At 42.5% G+C, this 22,681-nt stretch overlaps 1 protein-coding gene and 1 long non-coding RNA gene across 6 annotated transcripts in view; one reads left to right on the top strand and one right to left on the bottom strand.

The window, feature by feature from the left end:
- The window catches only part of cspg4 (chondroitin sulfate proteoglycan 4), a 78,590-nt gene that overhangs the window by 25,708 nt on the left and 30,201 nt on the right, over positions 1-22,681 (bottom strand). Inside the window, exons 2-3 of the mRNA XM_061822042.1 lie at positions 4,196-4,359; positions 202-3,756 (exon numbers count right to left, since the gene is read on the bottom strand). Of these exons, the coding sequence (XP_061678026.1) occupies positions 202-3,756; positions 4,196-4,359 (3,719 nt within the window). The remainder of the gene's footprint in view (positions 1-201; positions 3,757-4,195; positions 4,360-22,681) is intronic.
- The window catches only part of LOC133501893 (uncharacterized), a 207,149-nt gene that overhangs the window by 14,188 nt on the left and 170,280 nt on the right, over positions 1-22,681 (top strand). The gene's annotated exons all lie outside the window — the stretch shown is intronic.

A 22,681-nucleotide genomic window follows, 5' to 3' on the forward strand; every position in this document is an offset into this window, starting at 1 on the left:
CAATGTAGATTAGAGATGAGGCATTGCTGGAGTGAGCTGTTGGATAAAGGCTGCCCGAATCACTGCAAATAACCTTTTACATCCTCTAAGAAAGATAATTCTGTCACATGGGTGCCCGACTTAAACACAAAATGCAAATACATTGAAACGGTTGAACCAAAACATAATTTTCATGAACATTTTTACAAGGATAAGAATTACCTTGACAAAATCTGAGTTGATAACGGTGTGCTCGCCCTCATAAGAAATGATGACTTCATTGGTAGTCACCTCAGGCTCTGAGAAGTGACCTTGTTTGAATATTTTAATCCGGAACGTCCCCTCCGCCGAATGTTCTCTTGCTCCGACTATGAAGCTAAAGGCATCCTTGGACCTCAGACTCTCGTAATTGTGCTCATAGGAAACGACTCCTTTTTTCAGGTCTTCCTGTGTGAATTTTTGCGCCTCAATCCCGCTGACAATAATCCTGCCATCGCTGGGGGGTGATGTCACTTGAAACGTGATCTCACGCTCATCCCTGATATCCATGTTAGACTCTGCACTCAGCAGTGTTGTGTCAAGGGTCTTAGTGCTACCGTGGTCAATGACAATGATTGTGTTGTTTGCCACTCGCAGGTAGGGTTCGCTGGCTTGAATCTGCAGCAGCGCGGTTGTCTTGTGGAAGCCATCAGATACTTGTAATGGGAAGCGTTCCTGGTCTGCTCCCTGGTGGATAAAAAGGACCTTTTTATCTCGCAGGTCAGCTTGAGTGAAACGGAAAAGGGATTGTGAGGGATTCTGTGCGACGACGATATTGCCAGAAAGGATACCTTCACGAGCATAGACAATCTGAGAATCATTGAAACCCAAGTCATCGTCTTTGAAACTGATATCATCAGTTGTCAGCAAGCGCTGTCCATGGCGGACCACGTTGAAAACCTTATCCACAACCTGCACTGGAGCATGTTCATTCTTGCTTAAGATAAGTATCTTGAAAACACCACGTATTGTTTCCTGAATACCAAATCTGTCTGCTCCCTGATCAAATACTGTGAAGTGGAATTCATCGCTGTCTGTCTTGGAACCATCGTGCTGGTATATAAGTCTGTCAAGTTGAAGGTCTTCATTACTGAACACTCGGATTGCTCCCTCGAATCGAGGCTGCCCTGGAGGAGAGTCCCTTATGAGTCGTCCATGCTTTGGTTCTTCATTGACCTGGTACATAAAATCTGAAGAGACTGTTGTTTCCACCCAAAGGTGTTTCTTGTTTATGACATGTTCACTGCCATGTAGGACAGTTAGCATCTCATTGATCAGAACAGGGGCATCAGAATCAGCAAGGATGCTGATTGGGAATGTGTATAAAGGGGAGTATTGATCCTCTGCCAAGACTTTGAACTGGAATTGATCTGTAGCGTCAACAACTCTTCGCACTAGAACTCTGTAGCTGATAAAATTGTCTAAAACGTCTCTTTGGGTGAATGTATCGCCTTCATTCAACTCTGTGTCCAATAACTGTAGACTACCCAATGTTGGAGGCTTAACAAGGATGTACCTAACATTTTCTGGGTCTGGGTTTTTTCCTTTGACCTCAGCTTGAAGTTCTGCGTACCCGATTGTTTGGTCTTCACCAGCCTGCATCTCCAGTGGCACTAGGGTAGCGACTTTCACTGGGGAAGGCATAATCTTGACTAAAAATGTGTTGTTCTTGAGGGAGAACGTTCCCAGGTGTGCGTCAAACTGAATTTGTTCAACAACGTCCTCTTCCTGGTCAGTGGAATCTGTGCTGAAGTACCTTAGGTAGTTTTGATCCAGATCAGATTGATGGAACTCTTGTACCGGTTTTAACAACCCATCCGTCGTCATGATCTTCAATTCCCCATATATGAGTGGGTGTGTGATGTTGTATATGACATCTCCGTTACGAGGATGCGTGAGGATCGCCAAATTATGAATGCCGATGGAAGCATTGCTGCCTTGAACCAAGAGAAGGCCAGTGTTGGTAACAACAGTCATTTGTGGTTGTGTCAAAACCAACTTGAAAGTCGCAGAGTGGCTGACAGCTCGACCATCTGATACTTCCAGGGTAATTTCATTAGCTTCACCCCCTTTATGCACATAATAGATATTCCCGTCTTTCAGATCCCTGCAGGTAAACTCTGTGATGCTCTGTTCCGGTTCTTGACTTTTTTCAAAATAACCAGTTTCTAAGGAAAGTTCTGACGCCACGGTGACCAACAACTTATCGCAGAGGGCATCAGAATCTGCGTTTTTGAGAAGAGCCTGGCTCATGCGAGTCCTGCCATTCTCTGTAATGGTGATTTCCCCTCCACTCAGTTGGGGAATGTAATTGCCAGGAATGATTTCAACTGGTAACACATAACTATGCGGTGTTTTAAGACATTCTGGGAGGTAGCCATTACTGCTTGCAACCACTTCCAGGTGAATTCGATCTGCATGCTTTTCATGTCCGTCGTGCATGTACTTGATTTTCTGGTTTACGACATCCAGTAGAGTGAATTTTTGCATGCGTTTTGTGTTGATATTCATGTCAAGCAGTCCATACCATGGGTCAGTCTTGAGAGAAAAGATGATCTGAGACTGACGCATATCCGCAGCACTGAGGTTAAAGGTCGGGGTCAGGTGGTCAATGTCAAGAAATACCTCTCCGCCTTCTGGCACATGCAACGGTGTCATATCAAGGAGCCTGGTCACATTCTTGAATATCACTGGCATGTCATCTGTTGGGTAGCAATGTGGTTCTGTTGTTTCAATATCAACATACCGGGTGCTAGGCGGTGGGGATGTTGTTGTCGCGTCAATGTCGTAATAACTGGAATAGTCATAGTCCTCTCCTTCACATTTTACGTGAACATCTTTGGTCACCAGTGCATCCTGCAGGCTTCTTTCCTTCTGATTGACTTTGATTTCCCCCAAGCATCCAATAAAGGACTCGGCAGTCATCTCCTCCTCCGCACGATTTAATAAGTTACTCTCACGAAAGACATCCTTCATTTTAGCCTGAATTCCTCCTAAATACAAATTCCCTACCAAGTCCAATTGTTGAGTAGAGTCGAGAGGTAGAGAGACAATCTGGCTGTCTATGTTAATGTCAAAGGAATCCTGACCAACTTGGACCCGAACTCTATGCCACTGATCATCATCCAGTTGCACCTCATTGTTCTCCAGCACCTCCATGCCCTTGCCGTAGTCCAGCACGCCTTTAAGGTAGCCTTTCACAACACCAATTGCGATGAAGTCCGTCTCTCTCCCGGGGTGAAATGCAAGAAGAGCGTCTTCAATTGTAGTCTTCATGAGGAATTCCAAAACTCTTGGTGTGCCGCTAGCACCGCTCCAGGTGGGAAAGGAAACAAAAGAATCAGGAGTGCTGAAACTGGTAGCTTCTCCATCACCTGCCTCAAACTCGCTGCTGCAAGATTCCTTTGTGTCATGGCATTGTTTAAAGAGTGTACCGAGAATGTCAAATTCATGGGATTCGAATTTGACGTTTGTCATGCAGCCACGAAAAGGCGGAATGGCGTTGTTAAGGTAGGGAGTGTCAAGATCTCCGGTTCCTCCCAGCCAAATGCCCTGGTCAATGTTCAGTTCCTCCCCAGCATCGCTAATAGGGACATAGGTGGAGAAGAGGTCATCAACTGTCATGGTGAGCTTCGCATCCTGCAGTGTGAGAGAAACTTTGTGTTCCAGGAGGTTGTTCGGTTGGAGACCTTGAGAGGATGACAGGATCACCTCGCCTGCACCCATGTTCATCCGAGCCTACGGAATAAATGGAATAAAATGTCAAAATTAACAATTGTTGGCGTTCACACTGTGTTTTAATGTTGTGAGCACGATTGGCTTATTTATCAGCAACATTATCAAACTATCATGATATAATGGTGATGGCTTCTGATAGTCTTCAAGACAATGTCGTTATCATTTGGCTTCTATCGTGTTTGGCTACAACAAGACAGGTTTTTCCAAATTAAATATTTCCTTTGGCTCAATTTTTGTATGAATGCTCTTCCGCAAACAAGCCGTCAATAAATTTGCACTGGAAAGCTTCAACGGCCTAAATTCAAGCCCACAATAGCTGCATTAAAAGTACCAACGTGTACCACTATACTCCCAGAGCACAGTGACAATGCTGCCCTTTGTCTCTGCTTTCGAAAATTGTAGTTGTTACATTTCCATCTCCTCCAGGTAATCTACTTGCCTGTATTTTGCCATTTAGGAGTTCAATGAAAAGGTAATCCTCAATTCCAGCAGCCAGGAGTAGGAGGCCGCTTCTTCGACTTGTCTTCATTTGTAGTGTCACATGGAAGCTGGAGACATCTTGGAAGGTTTGGATACTGCAAAAGCTGTCCCCAAAGTAGGATTCTGTGAATGAAGAAGTTACATTTTTTTCATTTAAAGCTACAAAAGGATTCACGTAAAAGGAGAAGACATTTTCTCATTACTTCTATAATCTATCCACCAATCAATCAAACCCTGTTAAACTTGCAAAGGCAGTATTTGTTCCAATACATTACAGCATCACTATTGTTTACTGCCGAGCGACCTGCTCCAGAGAAGCTACTTGCGCTTAAATATTTTATCAGGAAGATATCAGTCATAAACCTTTTCGAGGGCATACATTCTCGGGTTGATGTTTACAATGGTATGCAAATTCCACCTTTGATTCTGCTCTTAAAGTCCCTAAGCAAACGCAGGAAGCCGTGGAAGCAGTCAATTATTTCCCATTGCATGGTCAGGATTAGGCTGGATCAAAGCCAAAGACCACCATTTCCGCGACCTGGGTTTCCCCTGAACCTCTCAAAGATCTACGGAGCTGGGGGCTTTCCATAAACCAAGTGACAGCTCTCCACGCAGAAGCTTTTCGCGACACACTGAAGATGATTTTGAAATCGTGACGCAATGCGAGAAACACGTTGTCGACTTGAAGGACTACCCCGTGAGAATATCCCTTTAAAATAAACAAAATAGTGGGGATGCTACCGTCGAGTACATTTTTAACAAACAAACTTCATGTTGAATGATTATATCATAAAACAAAAGTCGAGAAACTGAGATTCTAAACATTCGCTCTATAATTAGACTGATGTGGGAGAATATAAATCAGCGAATTGAGGCCCAACAGTTGGCTCAAAATTGTAATGTTATATACTACTAGTTACTGGCTTTTGAATGTACTGTAATTCCTCATGTATAAAGCACATTTTTTTCCTCCCAAAATTTCCAAAACTGGATAGTTTGTTAGACATAGTCAAGGTATAAGGAACATAAAAAAAACCATTTCACATTACCTTATATCCGGTACCTGGTTGTTGTGAAAAACATTTCACACCAATATGATATGTAATGTCCAGTGTTACAAATTTATATGTATGGCAGTAAATCTTTTATGTTCATCTGAGAAAAATGGCCTCCTCACGAGATGCCCATAGTGACAGGGTATTGTGATCCACTGGACAGCAGAAACACCCACCAGTGTTTGTTATACCATTTGTACCCAAGATAAGAAATGTTGATTAAAAAGACTGCTCACTCAGCTGCTTAAAAAAAAAAAAAAAACAAACAAACTGACGGAGGCACTGAAAAGACAACAGGAAGCAGAAGTGGAGATGGCAGAAATGAAGCCGTTGAGGTTCTCACCCGGAGTGAGCAGGTCGGATAGGATTAGAAATTAGGTCATTAGAGGGACAGCCAAAGTTGGATGTTTTGGAGACAGGATTCGAGAGAACAGACTTCGATGGTTTGGACATTTCCAGAGGCAAGGGAGTGAATATATTGGTAGAAGGGTGCTGAGGATGGAGTCGCCAGGCAAAAGAGCGAGGAAGACCAAAGAAAAGGTGGATGGATGTGGTGAGGGAAGACATGAGGACTGTGGATGTTAAAGAGGAAGATGCACGAGATAGGCCTAGCTGGAAAAAGATGACACGCTGTGGCGACCTTTAACGAGACAGACTGAAAGGAATCGACAAAAAATTTGGTCGATTTTTGGGAGCGTGTCTTTTAATGGAAAGCATAAATTACAGCAGATACAATATTACTGTTTCTAGGCAGCATCGTGTCATAGTGATTAGCCTCAGTCAAGCGGTTCTGGGTCCATATCTGCTCAGGTCTTAACTCCCTGTGGAGGTGTAGGCTTTCTCTGGATGAGTGGGCTTCCTCGCACACAATTGAAGTATAAATACTGTAGTGATTCACTAATTTGCCTTGAAGGCAGCATTGAAGGGGTTAATGATGCTCCAGTTGGACAGCAGGAAGCCCGTATTTACACAGAAACTGTGTTCATGCATTACAAAAATAATGTAATCACGTTTTTTTGCAGATTTTTTTTTTTTTTTTCTTGCTCCCAACACTGTTGCCAACTCCAAACAACTTATGGTTGCACTTTCCCTTTTATTCTCTCATCCTTACAGTGAACCCTCCCCAATCAGGCGAGTAAATATAAACCAGGACAATCGGTTTCATCCGCTGTCAGCAAGGACGGAAGCAAAAGCCTCTGTCGTCACGCCTATGCTTGGGAGATTTGACTAAGAGGCATCGGTTTGTGCTTCCAAGGCTGCGTTGCGCGGACTCAGCACTGAGCCAAACACACACGCGGTCTCTCCATCATGCATTGTTGCACAGAAGCAAAGCTCAAGCAGCCAAGGAAAATGAACGTTACCTCCCTAAAGTAAATATCCAAGGCAACATATAACAACACAAAAATGGTACCACATGTTCAACTGCCATCAATGATTCAACGAGTAAACATTTAAACTGAGAAATTCCCCAAAAACGGTTTTGATAATTGCTGCTGATTACGGAGTTCTGTTGTGTTTGGCGTATACATTTGTTGACTTCTTTACCATATCACCACATCACTTTTGTCACATTAGATATGGGATATTTATCAAACCCTACTACTAATGAGTGAAACATTATGATTATGAAAGGCTTGGGCCCAGTGCAAACCCCAAAAACAAACCACAAAAAAACCCAGCCGATATCTGTCCATAGCTGACGAGCTTGTCAAAAATTGCTCGTGTTGTCGATTTTGTATTGTTCACACTATCGTACATTAAAAGTGTAAAATATGCTCAAAGAGTGGAAGGATAATAAAGTTCACGTTGACAATTTGTACTTCCGCACTTGGTACAACTTTGCTACGGAGGCGAATAAGGCAAACATGAAAGCTGATCTGACTTTTTTTAATCAACTGTGTGTGTAGGTAGGTAGATAATTGATCTTGTAGGAAATTGTAGGTGCCAAGTGCAGTGAACATTGCATAACAGGCTTGGATAAGGTGTTCATTTTATGTCAAAATACTCATGCTATAGAGGTTCTTTTCAAGGTAAGCAACCATCAATGCGGTGCTTTGTGGAAACGTTTTACTGGCTTATTGTTACAAGCTGAGAACAACGTCCTTTTTGTTGTATTGTAACACCGCTACAATTTTTTTGGATTGCTTCTGCAAAACTATAATGTGATCTTAATTCTTAGAGAATGCAGGGAAATGAGCTCTGTGATGTACAGTACATTTAATTTGCTAGGGATTGAGAGTAAGCTCTGCCACAAGAGCCAAAATATGATAATAATTGAATGCCCCGAAAAAGGTTTATTTATAATTGCCCATTGGCAAAGCATAACTATCAAGTGAAGCTCCTTAACTCATATTGGCTCATTTCAACATGAAGATGTCACAAGATAACAGTAAATACCTTTATTGCTTAGACCAGAGCACTAAAATACTTCCCGTAGAGCATTCATTTTGCGGGGAGCGTCCCATTTTTGGGACATCATGATTTTCATGCGTTATATCCTTCAGTATATCAAAATATTTAAGTGTTTTAATCTGAAGCCATAATTTGGTATCAGGAGAGGATACTCATCGGTCAAAGTTAGCACGGATTTATTTCCCTTTACTTCCTGACCCAACATGGCTGCCTCAAGTACACATGGAGCGTTTTCCGAGAGAAGAAAGGGAAAAAGGTCAGTATGCAGCCAAGTTTGTCTTCAAAATGCTAATCCATCAGTATTATTAATGTGCAAGTGTTGTTCTAGAATAACAAATAATTAATAAACGTATCTCTAGTATGTACAACTTCACAGAACTGATAACAGACCCATCCCAGTTTTGGGCCGATGCCCACGAGAGGGTACATCTTTTTTGCCCTTAACTTAACCATAAACGAAAAATAAGTGTTATTTCCTTGATTGAGGCCTTTTAGGAGACTTTTATCTCAATAAGGCAAAAAAAATTGCCACCCTGCCCATGAATGGGTTAAAATATCAGTATACAGATAGGCAGTAGCCGAGGAAGGGAAGAAACGGGTCCAAGCGGGATGGAAGAGCTGGTGGAAGGGGTCTGGTGTTCTATGCGACAGAAGAGTATCCGCTGGGATGAAGGGCAAAGTTTATAAAAGAGTGGTGAGGCCGCCCGTCATGTACGGATTAGAGACGGTGGCTCCGAAGAGACAACAGGAAGCAGAACTGGAGGTAGCAGAAATGAAGATGCGGAGGTTCTCGCTCGGAGTGAAGTTGAATGTTTTGGAGACCAGGTTTTAGAGAGCAGACTCCAATGGTTTGGACATGGCCAGAAGCGAGAGACTTGAGTATATTGGTAGAAGGGTGCTGATGATGGAGCTGCCAGGCAAAAGAGCGAGAGAGCGAAAGAACAAAGAAAAGGTTGATGGATGTTGTGAGGGCGGACATGAGGACAGTGGGTGTTAAGAGAGGAAGATGCATGAGATAGGCTTAGATGGAAAAAGATGACACGCTGTGGCGAGCCCAAACAGGACAGCCGAAAGAAAAAGAAGAGGATAGGCAGTAGCCATGGTGCCTGAGACGATCATGGTGTATATATCCCGTAATTGATGCAAAGGTGAAAGTACTCCAGATGAATGTATTCTGCTAATTGCATAGGAGCCTCTGCCTGAGAATGCAGCATAGACGGGAAAGAATCTTTTTCTCTTCGGCAATTGCATTAACAAAGAAAAGCTCAATGAGCTTGGTGCTTCTTAAAGCCCAGCTTTTGTTGGATTGTTCGCTGGGTGCAAGGATAAAACGCTGAAGGAGAGACTGATGCCAAGACAATTGCGCCTGGGGATTTTCTGGTTGAAATTCATCTTGCTTGCCCAGTGTCTTGAGGAAGAGGAGCACATTTTGCCGTGATTCACACAATAGCGCTACTTTCCGCGGTGTACCTCGACTTGGAATTCATTTGTTCCCTCCCGCTAGGACAAGTTAAGCTCAGCATGGAGTGGGCTACATTCACGAGAAGCACATCTGTATAAGTGATCCGCCTTTTTTAACTCTCGGGGATTTTGCGAGTGATTTTCATGTCCATGCAAACCAGGAGTCGTATCTGCATGATGAAAGAAGCAAGAGAGCTTTTGTTCTGGGGTATCACATGAAACTGTTGTCAAGATTCAGGGACTTGAGCCTTTGGTTTTATGGAATCATGCTAGGAATAGGTTGTTGTCCATTCAAGAGCCAGGGAATCAAGTAGAATTTCGAGCCACTTCAATACAAAGTTTAACTGCAGAGCCACTTCACACTACTTAATTGTAGGTAAAGTAGGCCACTGGTCTCAGGCCAGTGCAGATGGCAATAATTTGATCCACTCGGAGGATGCGGAGTCTTCCTCTCTGTTTTTAGACTACCTAATGAATAACCCTCGTTGTTTTCTATCCCTCGCCTCTTCTGCCTCCTCCATCTTCTTCTGGACTTGCAATGTATGTCCAGAAAAGTAAGACGAACTCAGGGAGCACATGGATAGGAAGGCATCGATTGTAGGCACGTCTTGATGGTCGATTCCAACTTTTTATTGACTGTCAATTTACATGTATGTTCAAGTTTCCCCTCTACTATCTGACATGACCGTAGTCTTTGCAGACGAAATGCAGATCTTATTTGTGCGGGTCGGGCTTTTGCTGGGTCAGGCCTGAGACAGATCTCTCTAATAAATAAATTGTCTGTGTAATATATCTGTGCATGTGTATTAAGCTGTATGAAAGTGTTTATCTGTAGAAACGTTATGTGTGTGTGTGTGTGTGTGTGTGGGGTGGAGAGTGACAAAGGATTGTTTAGCTCTTCTGTCACGTTGCATTGGTCAAAAAAAAAAAAAAAAAAACGTCTGAGAAACACCAGATGTTACGAGTGTAGCCTAGTGTTTGTGTAAATAGTCAACTTTTTTTTTTTTTTTTTTTATTTAGCCTGCATTGCCTCAAAGGTACTTTAGGCATTTAACCTAGCCATTGGTTTACACAGGTTCAAAGGTCAATTTACTCTGATCTTTCGTTGTAGTTGATATGATTTCCTTCTGGTTTTCCCGTTTACATAGATGAATGAGGTTGTACCCTATCTGTTCTTTTAATAATGGTTTGAAGGCTTGAAGTATATTCCACCTGTCGCACATGAAGATATACCATAATGTTTGGTGGCCAATGACTGCCCAGAAGAATTATTTTCGTGACTGTACCAAAAGTTGCTGTTCAGTCTCCTGTCATGGACACGTGTTTTTTTTTTTTTTCATAGTCCTTTGAATTTAGCTTTTCCTAAAAACGTTATTCTGTGGCAAGCACAGCCGGAGCTTGTGCCTCCCGCACAAATTTGCCATGGTAACAATGCCCGGGATCCAAACAAACCACCCCCTCATGCTTAAGCCTATAAATAGTGGTTATATTTTCTTATTTGTTTCCTTTGCTGGGGCTGCGGCTGTGCTGCGAGGGCACAAGGGCTTCTGGGTAATTACACGAGGGATAGGGTGTTATTAAGAAGAATGCGCATCCACTGCTACGGCTCCTAAGGAATGGAATACTCCGTTAACATGATTTGCAAACTCATAAGAGCGTCTATCGTTTATTTTACCCTAGACGGTTTGTGGACTGCAGCACATTAGTATCGATTTTTGGAAAAAAAATTCTGTAAATATTCCATGTCGTTTGCAAATGTGAGGATTTGCAGAAACTATTTTCGTTTCGCTTTAACTGATCATAGTCCAACATAATCCATTCTGTGATGGGGTTTGCCTTCTGAAGTTGTTCTATTTTAAAAAAGTGAATAATGAAGCACCATTCTTTTCATTCTTACTTCTCGTACATGTTATATGAGACGTTCACCAATACACTAAAACAAAGTAGAATTATTCACTTTGTCGGTCAGCATTTTGCTTCATGCAGGTCATTTAGTCATTATGCTTTCAACGTTATGCTATTCACTTTGCAATTAATTGTTGAGATCAATTTGTGTATGCCATGACATAAGTTTCTGTTTAATTAATTGTGTTGCTCATGTGCCAACCAAACTGACCCTTTCTGACATTACCCTCATGTTTCCTACCTTTGCCATCATCGGTACCACTTTGCGGTGGCATCAAAGAATCATCGGTCGTATGCCACTACAAACGACAGCCACAAAAATAAACATTTTGGGAAAGGAAGAATTGAAGTTTGATAGAGCTCTGGGATTTGTTGTCATCAGGCTAAATGCAGAGGGGTTGCGTCAGCAAGGGCATAAAACTGTGCCAAACAAATATTCGTTCATCTGAGATGACACGCTGTGGCGAGCCCTAACGGGACAAGAAGAAGGAGAAGAAGGTGCAGGTCTACCCAGTGATTTGGTTGATTCGTGTACCAGTATGGTCAGTATTTAAAATCTTGTTTTGGTGCAGCGCGTTGATAACCTTGACTGCATCGGAATGTTCTAGTCAGTCTACAGTAGAGAGCAGAACCACAACTCTGCTCTCTTTGACAGCACTACTTAAAATGGACCCCTTCTTGCCGCCGCCAACTTTTCACAAGTCGCCGGGGACGCATTTTTACGGGCTTCACCGAGCCTTTTCTCACAGCCCCCTGAAAGCCAAGTCGGCATCACTCAGGACACCTTTTCACGTCCCTGATCCGCCTGCGCGGTCGTGAGACACCGGCGCGAGACCTCAGGAGGTCCAGTCCGAAAAGAACCGGCTCACGGCGACACGGCGGGGAAGCTACAGTTAAACTTCCTCGGCTTTCTGTCTTTTAAAAACCCAACGTGACAAGAAGTACATGGTGACCGAAACCCAAAATTATGACCGCTCAAATTGAATGGAGTTTCAGAAAATGAATGTGTGAAAGAATGAAAGAGAGGGAGAGAAAGCGTGGAAAAAAAACTTTGTGAAAGAATCCCTCTTGTATGGCTTTGTGCTCTCTTCGAAGGCTCACTCTCTTTGGAGAAGCAATGGGGGGAGAAAAAAGGCCAACTTTGTTTGAAGAGTTACAATACGGGAGGGATTTTTCTTTGTAACCGAGTTCATTTATTGAATATTATCGAGTGGAATCTCCAAAGCTGGAGGGATAGAACTGGGCACGTCTGCCTCACTATGAGGAGATTCAGGTTGGAATCGCTGTTGTAAGATCTGTGTGGAATTTCTGTGGGTATGATTTCTTCCCACATTCCAAAGACACGCACGTTACGTTGAGTAAAGCTTCTCCATAGTTTGGAATGTGAATGTGAAGTACTCTATATTGTACGTATCCCCGTGTGCCTCTAAAAGGCCTGGGGAGGTGCCGCGTGACTTGCTAACGTCACCTGGCAGTGAATGTTAGGTTGTGAGCTGCGGGTTTTACTGTTCTCATGGCATACGATGAACGGCTGAAAAAAATGCATCGGCAACTCCAACTCTCCTTAAGAACTGAAAAAGCAAGGAGGCGAAAGAAGAAGAGGGGAACCTTCTTTAGTTTCTAAGTCTGGCAAAATGGAAAATCCTATCATGAAGGCTACTCACTTGCAAAGAAAACGTCATGTTTTGTGTATTCGACTTCAGCACAGTGCCAGTGAAAATATTTCCGCGTCAGGTCCGTATTAGCATTGCGGACTGGCGACAAAGAAATACTGTGCGCGTAGAGGTTCGTACAATGGCGACAGTCTCAAAAATCCAAATAAGGCACGAAGAGCAACTCGCAGCCTGTCGGCTATTCACGCACGTCACCAAAAAGACTTACGAGAGCACGCCGATGATCTCACTCGGCATAACAACGTTGTAAAACAAACACAAGCGTGAACAGAAGCATTGTGGCCAGTTCGAGGCCGTGCTTAACTTTTGACTAGACCGGTCACAAAGCGGGGCCTGTGCGCCCGCTGCGGAAGCAGTCAAACCGCCAAAGTTCCACATGGGTGGGTCCCATTAACGTAATCAACCTTATATCCCTTTCCCAGTTGAACGTTGCATAAGGAACATTGAAATATCGAGCCTGTCTTGCTTCAGCTCAAGCAGCTTTTATCCAACAGTTTCAGGCACTCACCCCCTTCAACATCCCGACAGTTTTTGGCACACCTCCTCTCCCTCACACAACCTCAACGTTGTGGAGCGATCACGTCAGACTCTACCGCATCTCAAATCCAAAGAAATATAACGGCTATATACGAGGGGATTAGATATTCCAGTGCGTTACAAACTGGTATTCATAGTCAAGCTGGGCGAGAATCCTCTTCCATGTCTACCCGTTGAAAATTGTACATGATGAATGTGTTTTATGTCAGTGGTGGTAAAAGTTTGATTCCATTTTACAAATATGAATCACATCTGCGGTCATTTAGTCAAAAGCCTGCACATTTGTCAAATATTTTAGGAAGCTAACTTCTGTCTCAGGCTTGCGATAAGGTAGCAGTCTTGTATCATGTGTTCTTAACTTCATACTCAATAATTTCCATGTCCCATTATTAGTTCGTGTGAAATATGTAACATTGCGTTAGTGGAAAACATTTTCATTTCCTTATTTTGACTGACAAACTACTTTGGGGATTCCAAGTACCTCCCAAATTTCTGCTCTGAGATTATTATTATTATTATTAAAGTGAACTCATCATATGACTTGTTATTGGAACAGCCTCACTTATAAAAACAAAACAAAACAAGAATTTTAAAAGGTTTATCCAGGCGGTGGCACGGTGACGCAGCTGTGGAGGATTGGCCTCGCAGTTCTGAGGACCGGGATTCAAATCCCTGCCCCGCCTGCATATTCCTTTTGTGCCTGTGTGGGTGTTCTCCGCTAAATCCCGAAAACATCTATTAATCAGAGCCTCTAAATTGTCCCTAGGTGTGAACGTAGTTGCCAGTTCAGGGTGTACCCTACCTCCTGCCTGATGACAGGTGGTATTGGCTGCAGCACTCTTGCAACCCTCGTGAGCATAGGCTCAGAAAGTGGATGGCTTGATGGATGGTTTATCCAGGAGCACTTGTTACATTGCTTTGTTTATCCCCTCTTCGATCCCGATTCATTTCCAGCAACTCGTCACTCATTGCTTACAGTCATTTGTGTCATACTGTATCAATAATGCCATTCATCTTTTGGTGACAGTTGGCCCAGAAGCGGCAGTTATGGTTTGAGAGTCTGGGCATCTGTTACTCTTCCGCTAATTACAATCATGACATTGGCTTTTCAGTGGCTTTTTTTTTTTTTTTTTGGGTGAGGGTGGGGTTGCAATATGTAACTACACTGCCATAAATTGTCCGTCTATGTGAACGTTAGCTCGTGGAAAAGAATCTGGAAACTTCCCCGTTATGTACGGTATGCGAATGCGCACTCAGATTGGGTTTCAGTTGGACTCACATGTTGAAGGAACTGCAGGTTTTTCCCAGACGGACTCGCCGTCGTCCTGTTCACAGAATCTCCCATCAGGAATTCCGTTGTCTTTGTTGTTGTTTTAAAATATTTGAAACTCTTGCCTCGACTCCTGCGCCAGAGCGGCGCTTCAATCAACACTTGCGGGTTTGATATATTTTTCTTCCATACATTAAACTTAACAGCCTACAATGGTTCAAAAGTGTGAGGTTCCTCAATAACTTACTCAGATTCCATAATGTCAAGAAAAATGGCTGGTGTCAGTTGTACTATTATTATTATTATTATTATTTTTTGTTCATTCAGGAACAATTTCCACCTGTGCCTTGTGAGTTTATAGTCCTGTTTGCCTCCTGTGCCAAGAAATGCGCTCTTTTCAGCACCCTTTTGACTTCCAGCTGTGGTTGGTCTCTGCGTATCTGGTTGAATTTCGGGTAAAGTGTTAGGGTTAGGGATTAGGATTAGGGTACTGTATAAACAGTTAGGGTTAGCGTTCGAGCTCATGTTGTACAAAATTGTAGTTAGGTCTCATGTTGTCCAAAATTATATACTTCTGACGACACAAACTGCCGTGCTTTTCTTTTTATTCCAACCACATTAGTTGTAATTGAAACACGACTCAGGTGTTTTCAGGAAAACATCCAATGAAACGGTCTCCCTTTGTTTGTTGTCATCACTGTGACAACGTTGTCGCCATAATTACACTTTCTTCCTGAAACTAACCAAAGGCATGAAACCTGACCTGTTGTTTTTGCTGCTGTAATTACGACACTATGACTAGCCCTCGGCAATTTAAGCATAAATATCTGAAAACTGACCCTCTGTGGTATTGTTGCAGTGGTTTGATGTCTACCTCAGTTTTCAGGCTCGAGATTTGTATCTCAGGCAGACCTTCCTGGATGGAGTTTTCATGTTCTCTCTGGGCTTGCGTGGGTTTTCTCCAGGTACTTCGACTTCCTCCCACATTCCAAAAAGTTGCATTTTAGGTGAGAACTCTAAATTGTCCGCGGATGTGAGTGTGAACGTTTGCTGTCTGTATGTGTTCTGCGCTTCACTGCGTCTTGCCCAATGTTGGCTCGGATACGCCCCAGCTCACGTCCGACTCTGATGACAAGAGCCATAGAAAATGAATGAATCGACAGAATCAATCATGTATCTACAAATGTTGATATTTGGCTTTGAGATGAACCAATAATCAGGACACTTTTTCACTTTTTTTCCATAAATCTGTTGTAAAATGTGGAAAGTTCCGGAGTGTCATGTGTTCCTATCGTTAACCTTGTCACAATTCTAGGTGACTACATTTTTTCATTACTAATGTGACACAGTGTAATAGAATTTTTAAATCTCGTGGCATGCAACGAATCTTGGCCTTGAAGGATAATCGCAATCTCTGTCACGAAAACCTGACAAAAAGCTGCATTTCAAGGATCCTTGGAATTGGAAGAGTCTTTGTATTATGACTAAGCAATCTGCACATGCAAACCCCGAAGTAGGTCACAACATCATTTTTGCACTTCGATTCACCGCAGTTTTCAGCGTTGTATCGCCAAAGTTTCCATGACCTAAGGTGACAGTGAGGCCTTTCTGTAAATTTCTCAGTGATACAGAAGCTTCTGTGAACGGGCCTCCCCCACCCAAAAAACACGTCTGACTTTAAGCAGGGCCTGCAAAGCCAGTGTGTGTTCAAGATCAGAGCGTCACATTAACCCCATAATGAGAACCAGCTGAAGGTACACACCAGCAGACTGACTGACCCGTTCCAGTCCAGACTGATTCCCCCATACCTTCTACCCGCCCTCGCGTTCACCACCTCAATCCTTCTCTCGAGACACCACACACACAGGGCTAGAATAATCCATTATCCAGATGCTGCTCTCCAATCTTTCCTTTACTCCAAACCATTCCAACTTGTACAAGCTGCAGACATAAATACTCACATTCAATCTTGCACATATTAACGCGCACAATTCATGCAGTAGACTTATATAGTGTAGCAATTGATGGTCATTTCTCCTGCTAGCTGAGTCAGCCCGCCGTCTGATGCTGTCTGGAGGGTTTTTCCACCAAGCTACTGTTGAGGGGGCCCACCCTTCCCCACCCACACATCAGCCCGAGTCTCATTTGGGAAACAAGCCCAGTGCTGACTGCTCATTCTCATACAGTACTCCGATAAACCGCATACAAAATGCAACATAGTGGAAATGTGTAATAAGCATGTTTTGGTTCCTCTTCGTAAGACCAAACCCAATGTTTGTCTGAACAGAGCCTCTTTTTTAAAAGCTTTCTCTATATTGCAATTTTGTTTTTTACCCAATGTAATAATGACTTTGATCACTGTTTTTTGTGACTTAGAAGGATTTTGCTTAAACTACACGCCCAATTTCCACGATACTTTTCACACGGGTACCAAGGAAGAAGCCATTCAGGTCTGGCAAGGATCCACATAAAAATGTGGTGACAATCATTTGTCATAGTCTGCTTCCGTTGGGGCTAATGGTACTCTAATGGAACAATGGTTCAAAAGCCAATGAGGAATTCAACGTGAGATGAGACAAACGATGCTGAACTAGTACTTCAAACATGCAACCCGTGAAGTTTTTGACTAAATCAATATATAAAATAGATCAATGAATCAGTCAATCAAGTAATCAATCAGTGAATCTGTATTATATTTAAGTTTTATGGTGAAAATGTCGGGTGCATGAAAGGAATTGATTCCATTTTCATGATTTCCTATGGAGAAAATTAATTGGAAATCATTGGTGGAGCCTCCTGGAACAGCCTCTCTTTGAGTTCCAATGGTAATTATAGCTTTACGGAGTATCTTGCACACTCATACACACAAGGATTTTCCAAAAGCAACAACCCCGTTCACTTTTTCCACCGTTCGGTGCCGTCCGCCTTGTGGAATCCTTCCATTCCTGCACATGAATTACGAGGCTTCATCACAGAACACCCATTTCAACTTAAACACCGCTTTCTCTGGGCTTGTGTATAGTTAATGGTTTAAAGATGTGGCGGGGAAGTCGGCGCTGCCCCGCCAAACGACTCGCTGACAAAGTGGCCGCCGCGCATGCTGCAGCGGGCTTTGAGGTGCGTCATGGCGACGCAAACCGACGTCTGCTGCGGCAGATGTCCTCAGTGCAGACGTTGCCGGGGAAGCAATCCCACCGCTTGAATCTAAGGTGACACGTTTCACCTTTTGCTGGAGGAAAAAAAAAATCATTTCAATAAATGACAGTGCTCTTTAAAGATCTCTATCGAAAGGCGGAAGTTGCCGATTTAATTCTACTTTGCAGCATTTGTGAGTTGGCGTAGCCACATTCGCCCTCATTCTAAAATAACTCGAGAACAGGGTGGGGAAGTCACAATCCAAAGGTACTATTTTAGAAAGGAGTCTTATCGCAGCTGGAAAAGGCTTGTTTCAGAGAGAGATACAATGAAGAATCTCTTTAATACAGACACATTATCCTCAACCCTGTTATAAATACTTACCGCCCCGGGAATTTAACCAAATTTTGTTCCAGAAGGCTGTTCCAACATTTTCTTTGTTTGGACATTAAAAACAAGCTAGGGAATATGCAGAAAGTGTAACCCACACAAAACCAAAAAGCGTTCTCCCAAATGCACAGTGATTTTCGCTGAATATGAGCAAGATTTCCAAAATTTCCCAAGATGCTTGCGACGTACTGAGTTTCCTAAATTGTTTATTTTCATTGTATTCTTGCTCTATACGAGCAAAAAATTCCGAGTTTTGTTCATCTGAAATTGTGATTTTTGTGAAACGTGTAAATCCGTTGACAATTTTTTTTTTTTAGGGTACGGCTTGACGCGGGGCGAGGCTGTGATCAAGACCGGCCGCCAGGATCCATTGGCAACGCTTGTCGTAAAATTAGTCACAGCTGTGATAGCAGAATACGGCATTGCTATCTGTTTACATTAAAATTGGTGTTTATAATAACGACAACATTCCGATTTCCGGCAGGATTTTGGCGCTATTCCGTTGGTATTTTCACTCTGATGTTCACATTTCATAGAGAAGGATTCCGTTTACTACGGGAAAGTTATAACTTTTCGACATACGTACGCATTTGTTATCGAGCAGTCCGCACGTTTGGCACTATGACGAAGGTCTTGCAGCGAAAAGATGAAGATGGTGCTGGGGAAATTGAACTCTTTCAGATGGGCAGGGCTTGAAAAAGGTGTAACAAAAACGGTATCAACATGTCTAACCGAACACACAGAAAAAGGGGACGTTCCCGGCAAAGCGCTGTGCACTCTGTGTTCCGATATGATCAATTATGGAAGCCGTGGAGCAAAAAATACCCGGGAGCATATCCAAATCGGGAAACGCAAAGGTAAATTGGCTGTAAATTTCTCAAATAATATATAATTGACAACTGTTAATACGAGCACGCATATTATCGCTCACTTTTATATTTCGTGATTTCTTATATAAACAAATTACTTATGTACTTCTGAAGTATAACTCGTAAGTGCAGTAGCCTATTTAATATAAATTTCACTCAATCTACATTTTTATGTTTGAAGTTTGGCAAAATTGTTTTGGTTGTTTGGACTCATATTTTAAGTTTTCAAAATGTTATTATTTCCCTGTATTTACACTGTTAGAAGTAACCAGAGATCACCATTTAACAGTGTATTTAAAAAAAAAATAAAAAAATGCATGCCCAAAGGGTGGGGCACCCCCCTTTAAAGCCCCCCCCCCCCGAAGGCAGGCATTTTCAGTGTTTTTCCACACTGGTCATTCTCATCCCTGATTCTCTGAAACTAATAAACTAAAGTTCTTCTATTCTCATTGTTTGAAGTATCGCAAGAGGTCACTCGCTTACTTGGTCAAACCGAAACATTTGGACAAAAGTCTGAATTCCTGATGCAGACTTTCCCGTTTAATGTGCAAGTGAGACAAGGGTCACGAGTTTGAATCTGAGGCGTTTGCGCCTCAAGTTCACACATTTTATAGCGTACCTAAAACTCCATTATGCGTCCAAACAAACAAAAAAAGTTCCCTCAGCAACTACGCGCCATACTTGTGGGTGTGAAAAGAAAAGTGGCAAAATACTAAGAATGACAGAGTTTCTGTCGCGTTCCCCCCAAGTTAGCACACACGATTCGTTTTACATGCAATTTGCATTTAGATGATAAAGCACGGAGTGTTGTTCCGACAACAAAGTAATTACAAATAACGCAGCTCTTTGCCTCTGAGTGACTGCTGAAACTTCTCTATTTCATTTGTAGCAAATATCCTCTTATTAGGGCATTTCTTAATGTCACGTAATTACGCGTAAGCAGTATAAAAGATGGATGTTCCGAGATAAGCAGGCTGGCAAAAGTTCGCAGTATACCAAAAGGAAAACACTTTACTGCGGCAATTATCCGAAAGCAAATATGTTTTTTTCCGTTTTTTTGGGAACAGCAAAAAAAAAATTAATATTGCAAAATGTGTTACTTTATCAAATTGAATGGCCTTACTGTTATTCTTCCGTTCTAATAGCGCTACGGTTCTTCTACCAGACCTTTCATAATCTCGTAGTTAAAAAAACTAAATCGCCCTAATGCAGACAAGAAAATAGTCTCCAGTCTCTGAGTTTATAATATTCCTGTCAGCCTTGTCACATGTATAAATGTAAATATGCTTTCACCTTCTTGACTGAGCGAGATTTAGTCGCCTTGCTAAATGAAACATTGCGACATTCATTTAGCTGTTCCTTTCAAACATCGGTTGTCAGGACGCGCCCGGTGATCCACATCATCCTTGTCCAGAGGCTTTCATCCATCATCGGCTAGACAAACCTCTTTATCTTGCCACCACGCTATTACCTGTGCTGATGGAAGTGCCACACGCGTATGAGTAATTAGATGGTTGGAAAAAGACGAGCCATATGCGCAGATGGCATGTGCACAATAGTATGTCCTCTTTCATACGGCAATGGATGCATGTTCTATATTTAGTCAAGTTGTGCGTTTTGTAGCAAGGTGGCTTTTCGCTCGCTTTACCTGGCTTACAATCGACGAGCCTTTGTTGAAGCCGAGCCCGCGGGAGCGCAGTGCTGAAATTCACTGAGAGCCTATCAATAGTGGCTGTCCATTGAACACTGGCCAAAGGCAAAGTAAAGAATGTCCATTTCATTCACCGTTGGAGGTGAGAGATCCACTCAGGCAGCGTAGCGGTCGCCTCGACTCAAGAAGGAAACAAAGCCCAGCGCTGGGGTCGATACTCACCTCAGACGAGCCAATGGGGATAACCACTACAAACTCGCGGTCAACAAATAATTGAAAACAAAAGCTTCTCAGACCCCAAGCTTTTTCCGCTGGAGACCAAAAGTAAAAACTACTCCCTCCCCAAGACACAAACTGACTAAAATATATCCTGTATTGCCACAACATATTGATCGATATTTTATTTCCAGGTGTGTACATTTTGGTACGCAACGGCGATCACATCTTTTGTTTGAACCCACCCATTTATCTCGGTTTCTGTCATACAGTGAAGAAAACAAGTATTTGAACACCATGCTATATTGCAAGTTCTCCCACTTAGAAATCATGGAAGTGTCTGAAATTTTCATCGTAGATGCCTGTCCACTGTGAGAGAGATAATCTAAAAAGAAAAATCCAGAAATCACATTGATTTTGAAGATTTTTTCTTTTTTTTTTTTTAACAATTTATTTGCGTGATACAGCTGCGAACACCTGAGAAGAGGATATCTAGGTTCGGCTCTCTGTTGGGCGAACGTTTGACATTCCAAAAGTTTGGTTCGTTGAAGACTCTAAATTGTCCGTAGGTGTGAATTTAGGTCTATTAATAGCTCCACAGATGCGCCCATAGGACATAATGAATATACAGTGAAGAAAATAAGTATTTGAACACCCTGCTATATTGCAAGTTCTCCCACTTAGAAATCAGGGAGGGGTCTGAAATTTTCATCGTAGGTGCATGTCCACTCTGAGATAGTCTGAAAAGAAAAATCCAGAAATCACAGTATATGATTTTTTTTTTTTAATGATTTATTTGTGTGATACAGCTGCAAATAAGTATTTGAACACCTGAGAGAACCAATGTTAATATTTGGTGCAGTAGCCTTTGTTTGCAATTACAGACGTCAAACATTTCCTGTAATTGTTCACCAGGTTTGCACACACTGCAGGAGGGATTTTGGCCCACTCCTGCACACAGATCTTCTCTACATCAGACAGGTTTCTGGGCTGTCGCTGAGAAACACTGAGTTTCAGCTCCCGCCAAATATTTTCTATTGGATTTATGTATATGATATTATGTATATATTTAGGCCACGCCAGAACCTTGATATGCTTCTTACGGAGCCACTCCTTGGTTTTCCTGGGTGTATGCTTTGGGTCATTGTCATGTTGAAAGACCCAGCCACCACCCACAGAGGTGGACTTATAAAGGCGGACTAACAGGACTTTGAGGGTCAGAATTCTAGTTGATGACAGGTTTTCAAATATTTATTTTCACCTGTATCACACAAGTAAATGGTTAAAAAAATCATACATTGTGATTTCTGCATTTTTTTCTTAGATCTGTCTCAATGTGGACATGCACCTACGATGAAAATTTCAGACACCTCCATGATTTCTAAGTGGGAGAACTTGCAATATAGCAGGGTGTTCAAATACTTATTTTCTTCACTGTATAACACTTATGAATGAAATGTAGTAGACTTTGGAAAGGAGGACTTTTAAATTGCTCAAAGCCTTTTAAAATGACAGTTTTTCAAGGGGATGTCACATAGAATTGGGCTGAGAAGGCATCTGGAGGAACTCGTTCTTTGACTTTTTAAATGAAGAGCTTCAGGACCGAACAGCCAGACACATCCTGTTTCTTGAGACGTTGTCTAGGACAGGCCACAGTTCCAAAAAGAACAGCGCTGTCGTTTTAAATCTTAAATGAGCCCCCTTGGCAAGCGGAACAAGGTAATTTTGTTTGTACCGGTTAAAAACAGTTGCATGCATCACTGGATTGTTGCGCATGGTTTTCCCGAGGTTTGACGACTGCACACAATATCGGATTGTGCCGAGCAAGCCGCAGAAGCACCCGTCTGAAAATGTTTCACCTGTTCATTGAC

This window comes from Syngnathoides biaculeatus, chromosome 6 (genome assembly GCF_019802595.1).
Source record: "Syngnathoides biaculeatus isolate LvHL_M chromosome 6, ASM1980259v1, whole genome shotgun sequence".
Lineage (NCBI taxonomy): Eukaryota > Metazoa > Chordata > Actinopteri > Syngnathiformes > Syngnathidae > Syngnathoides > Syngnathoides biaculeatus.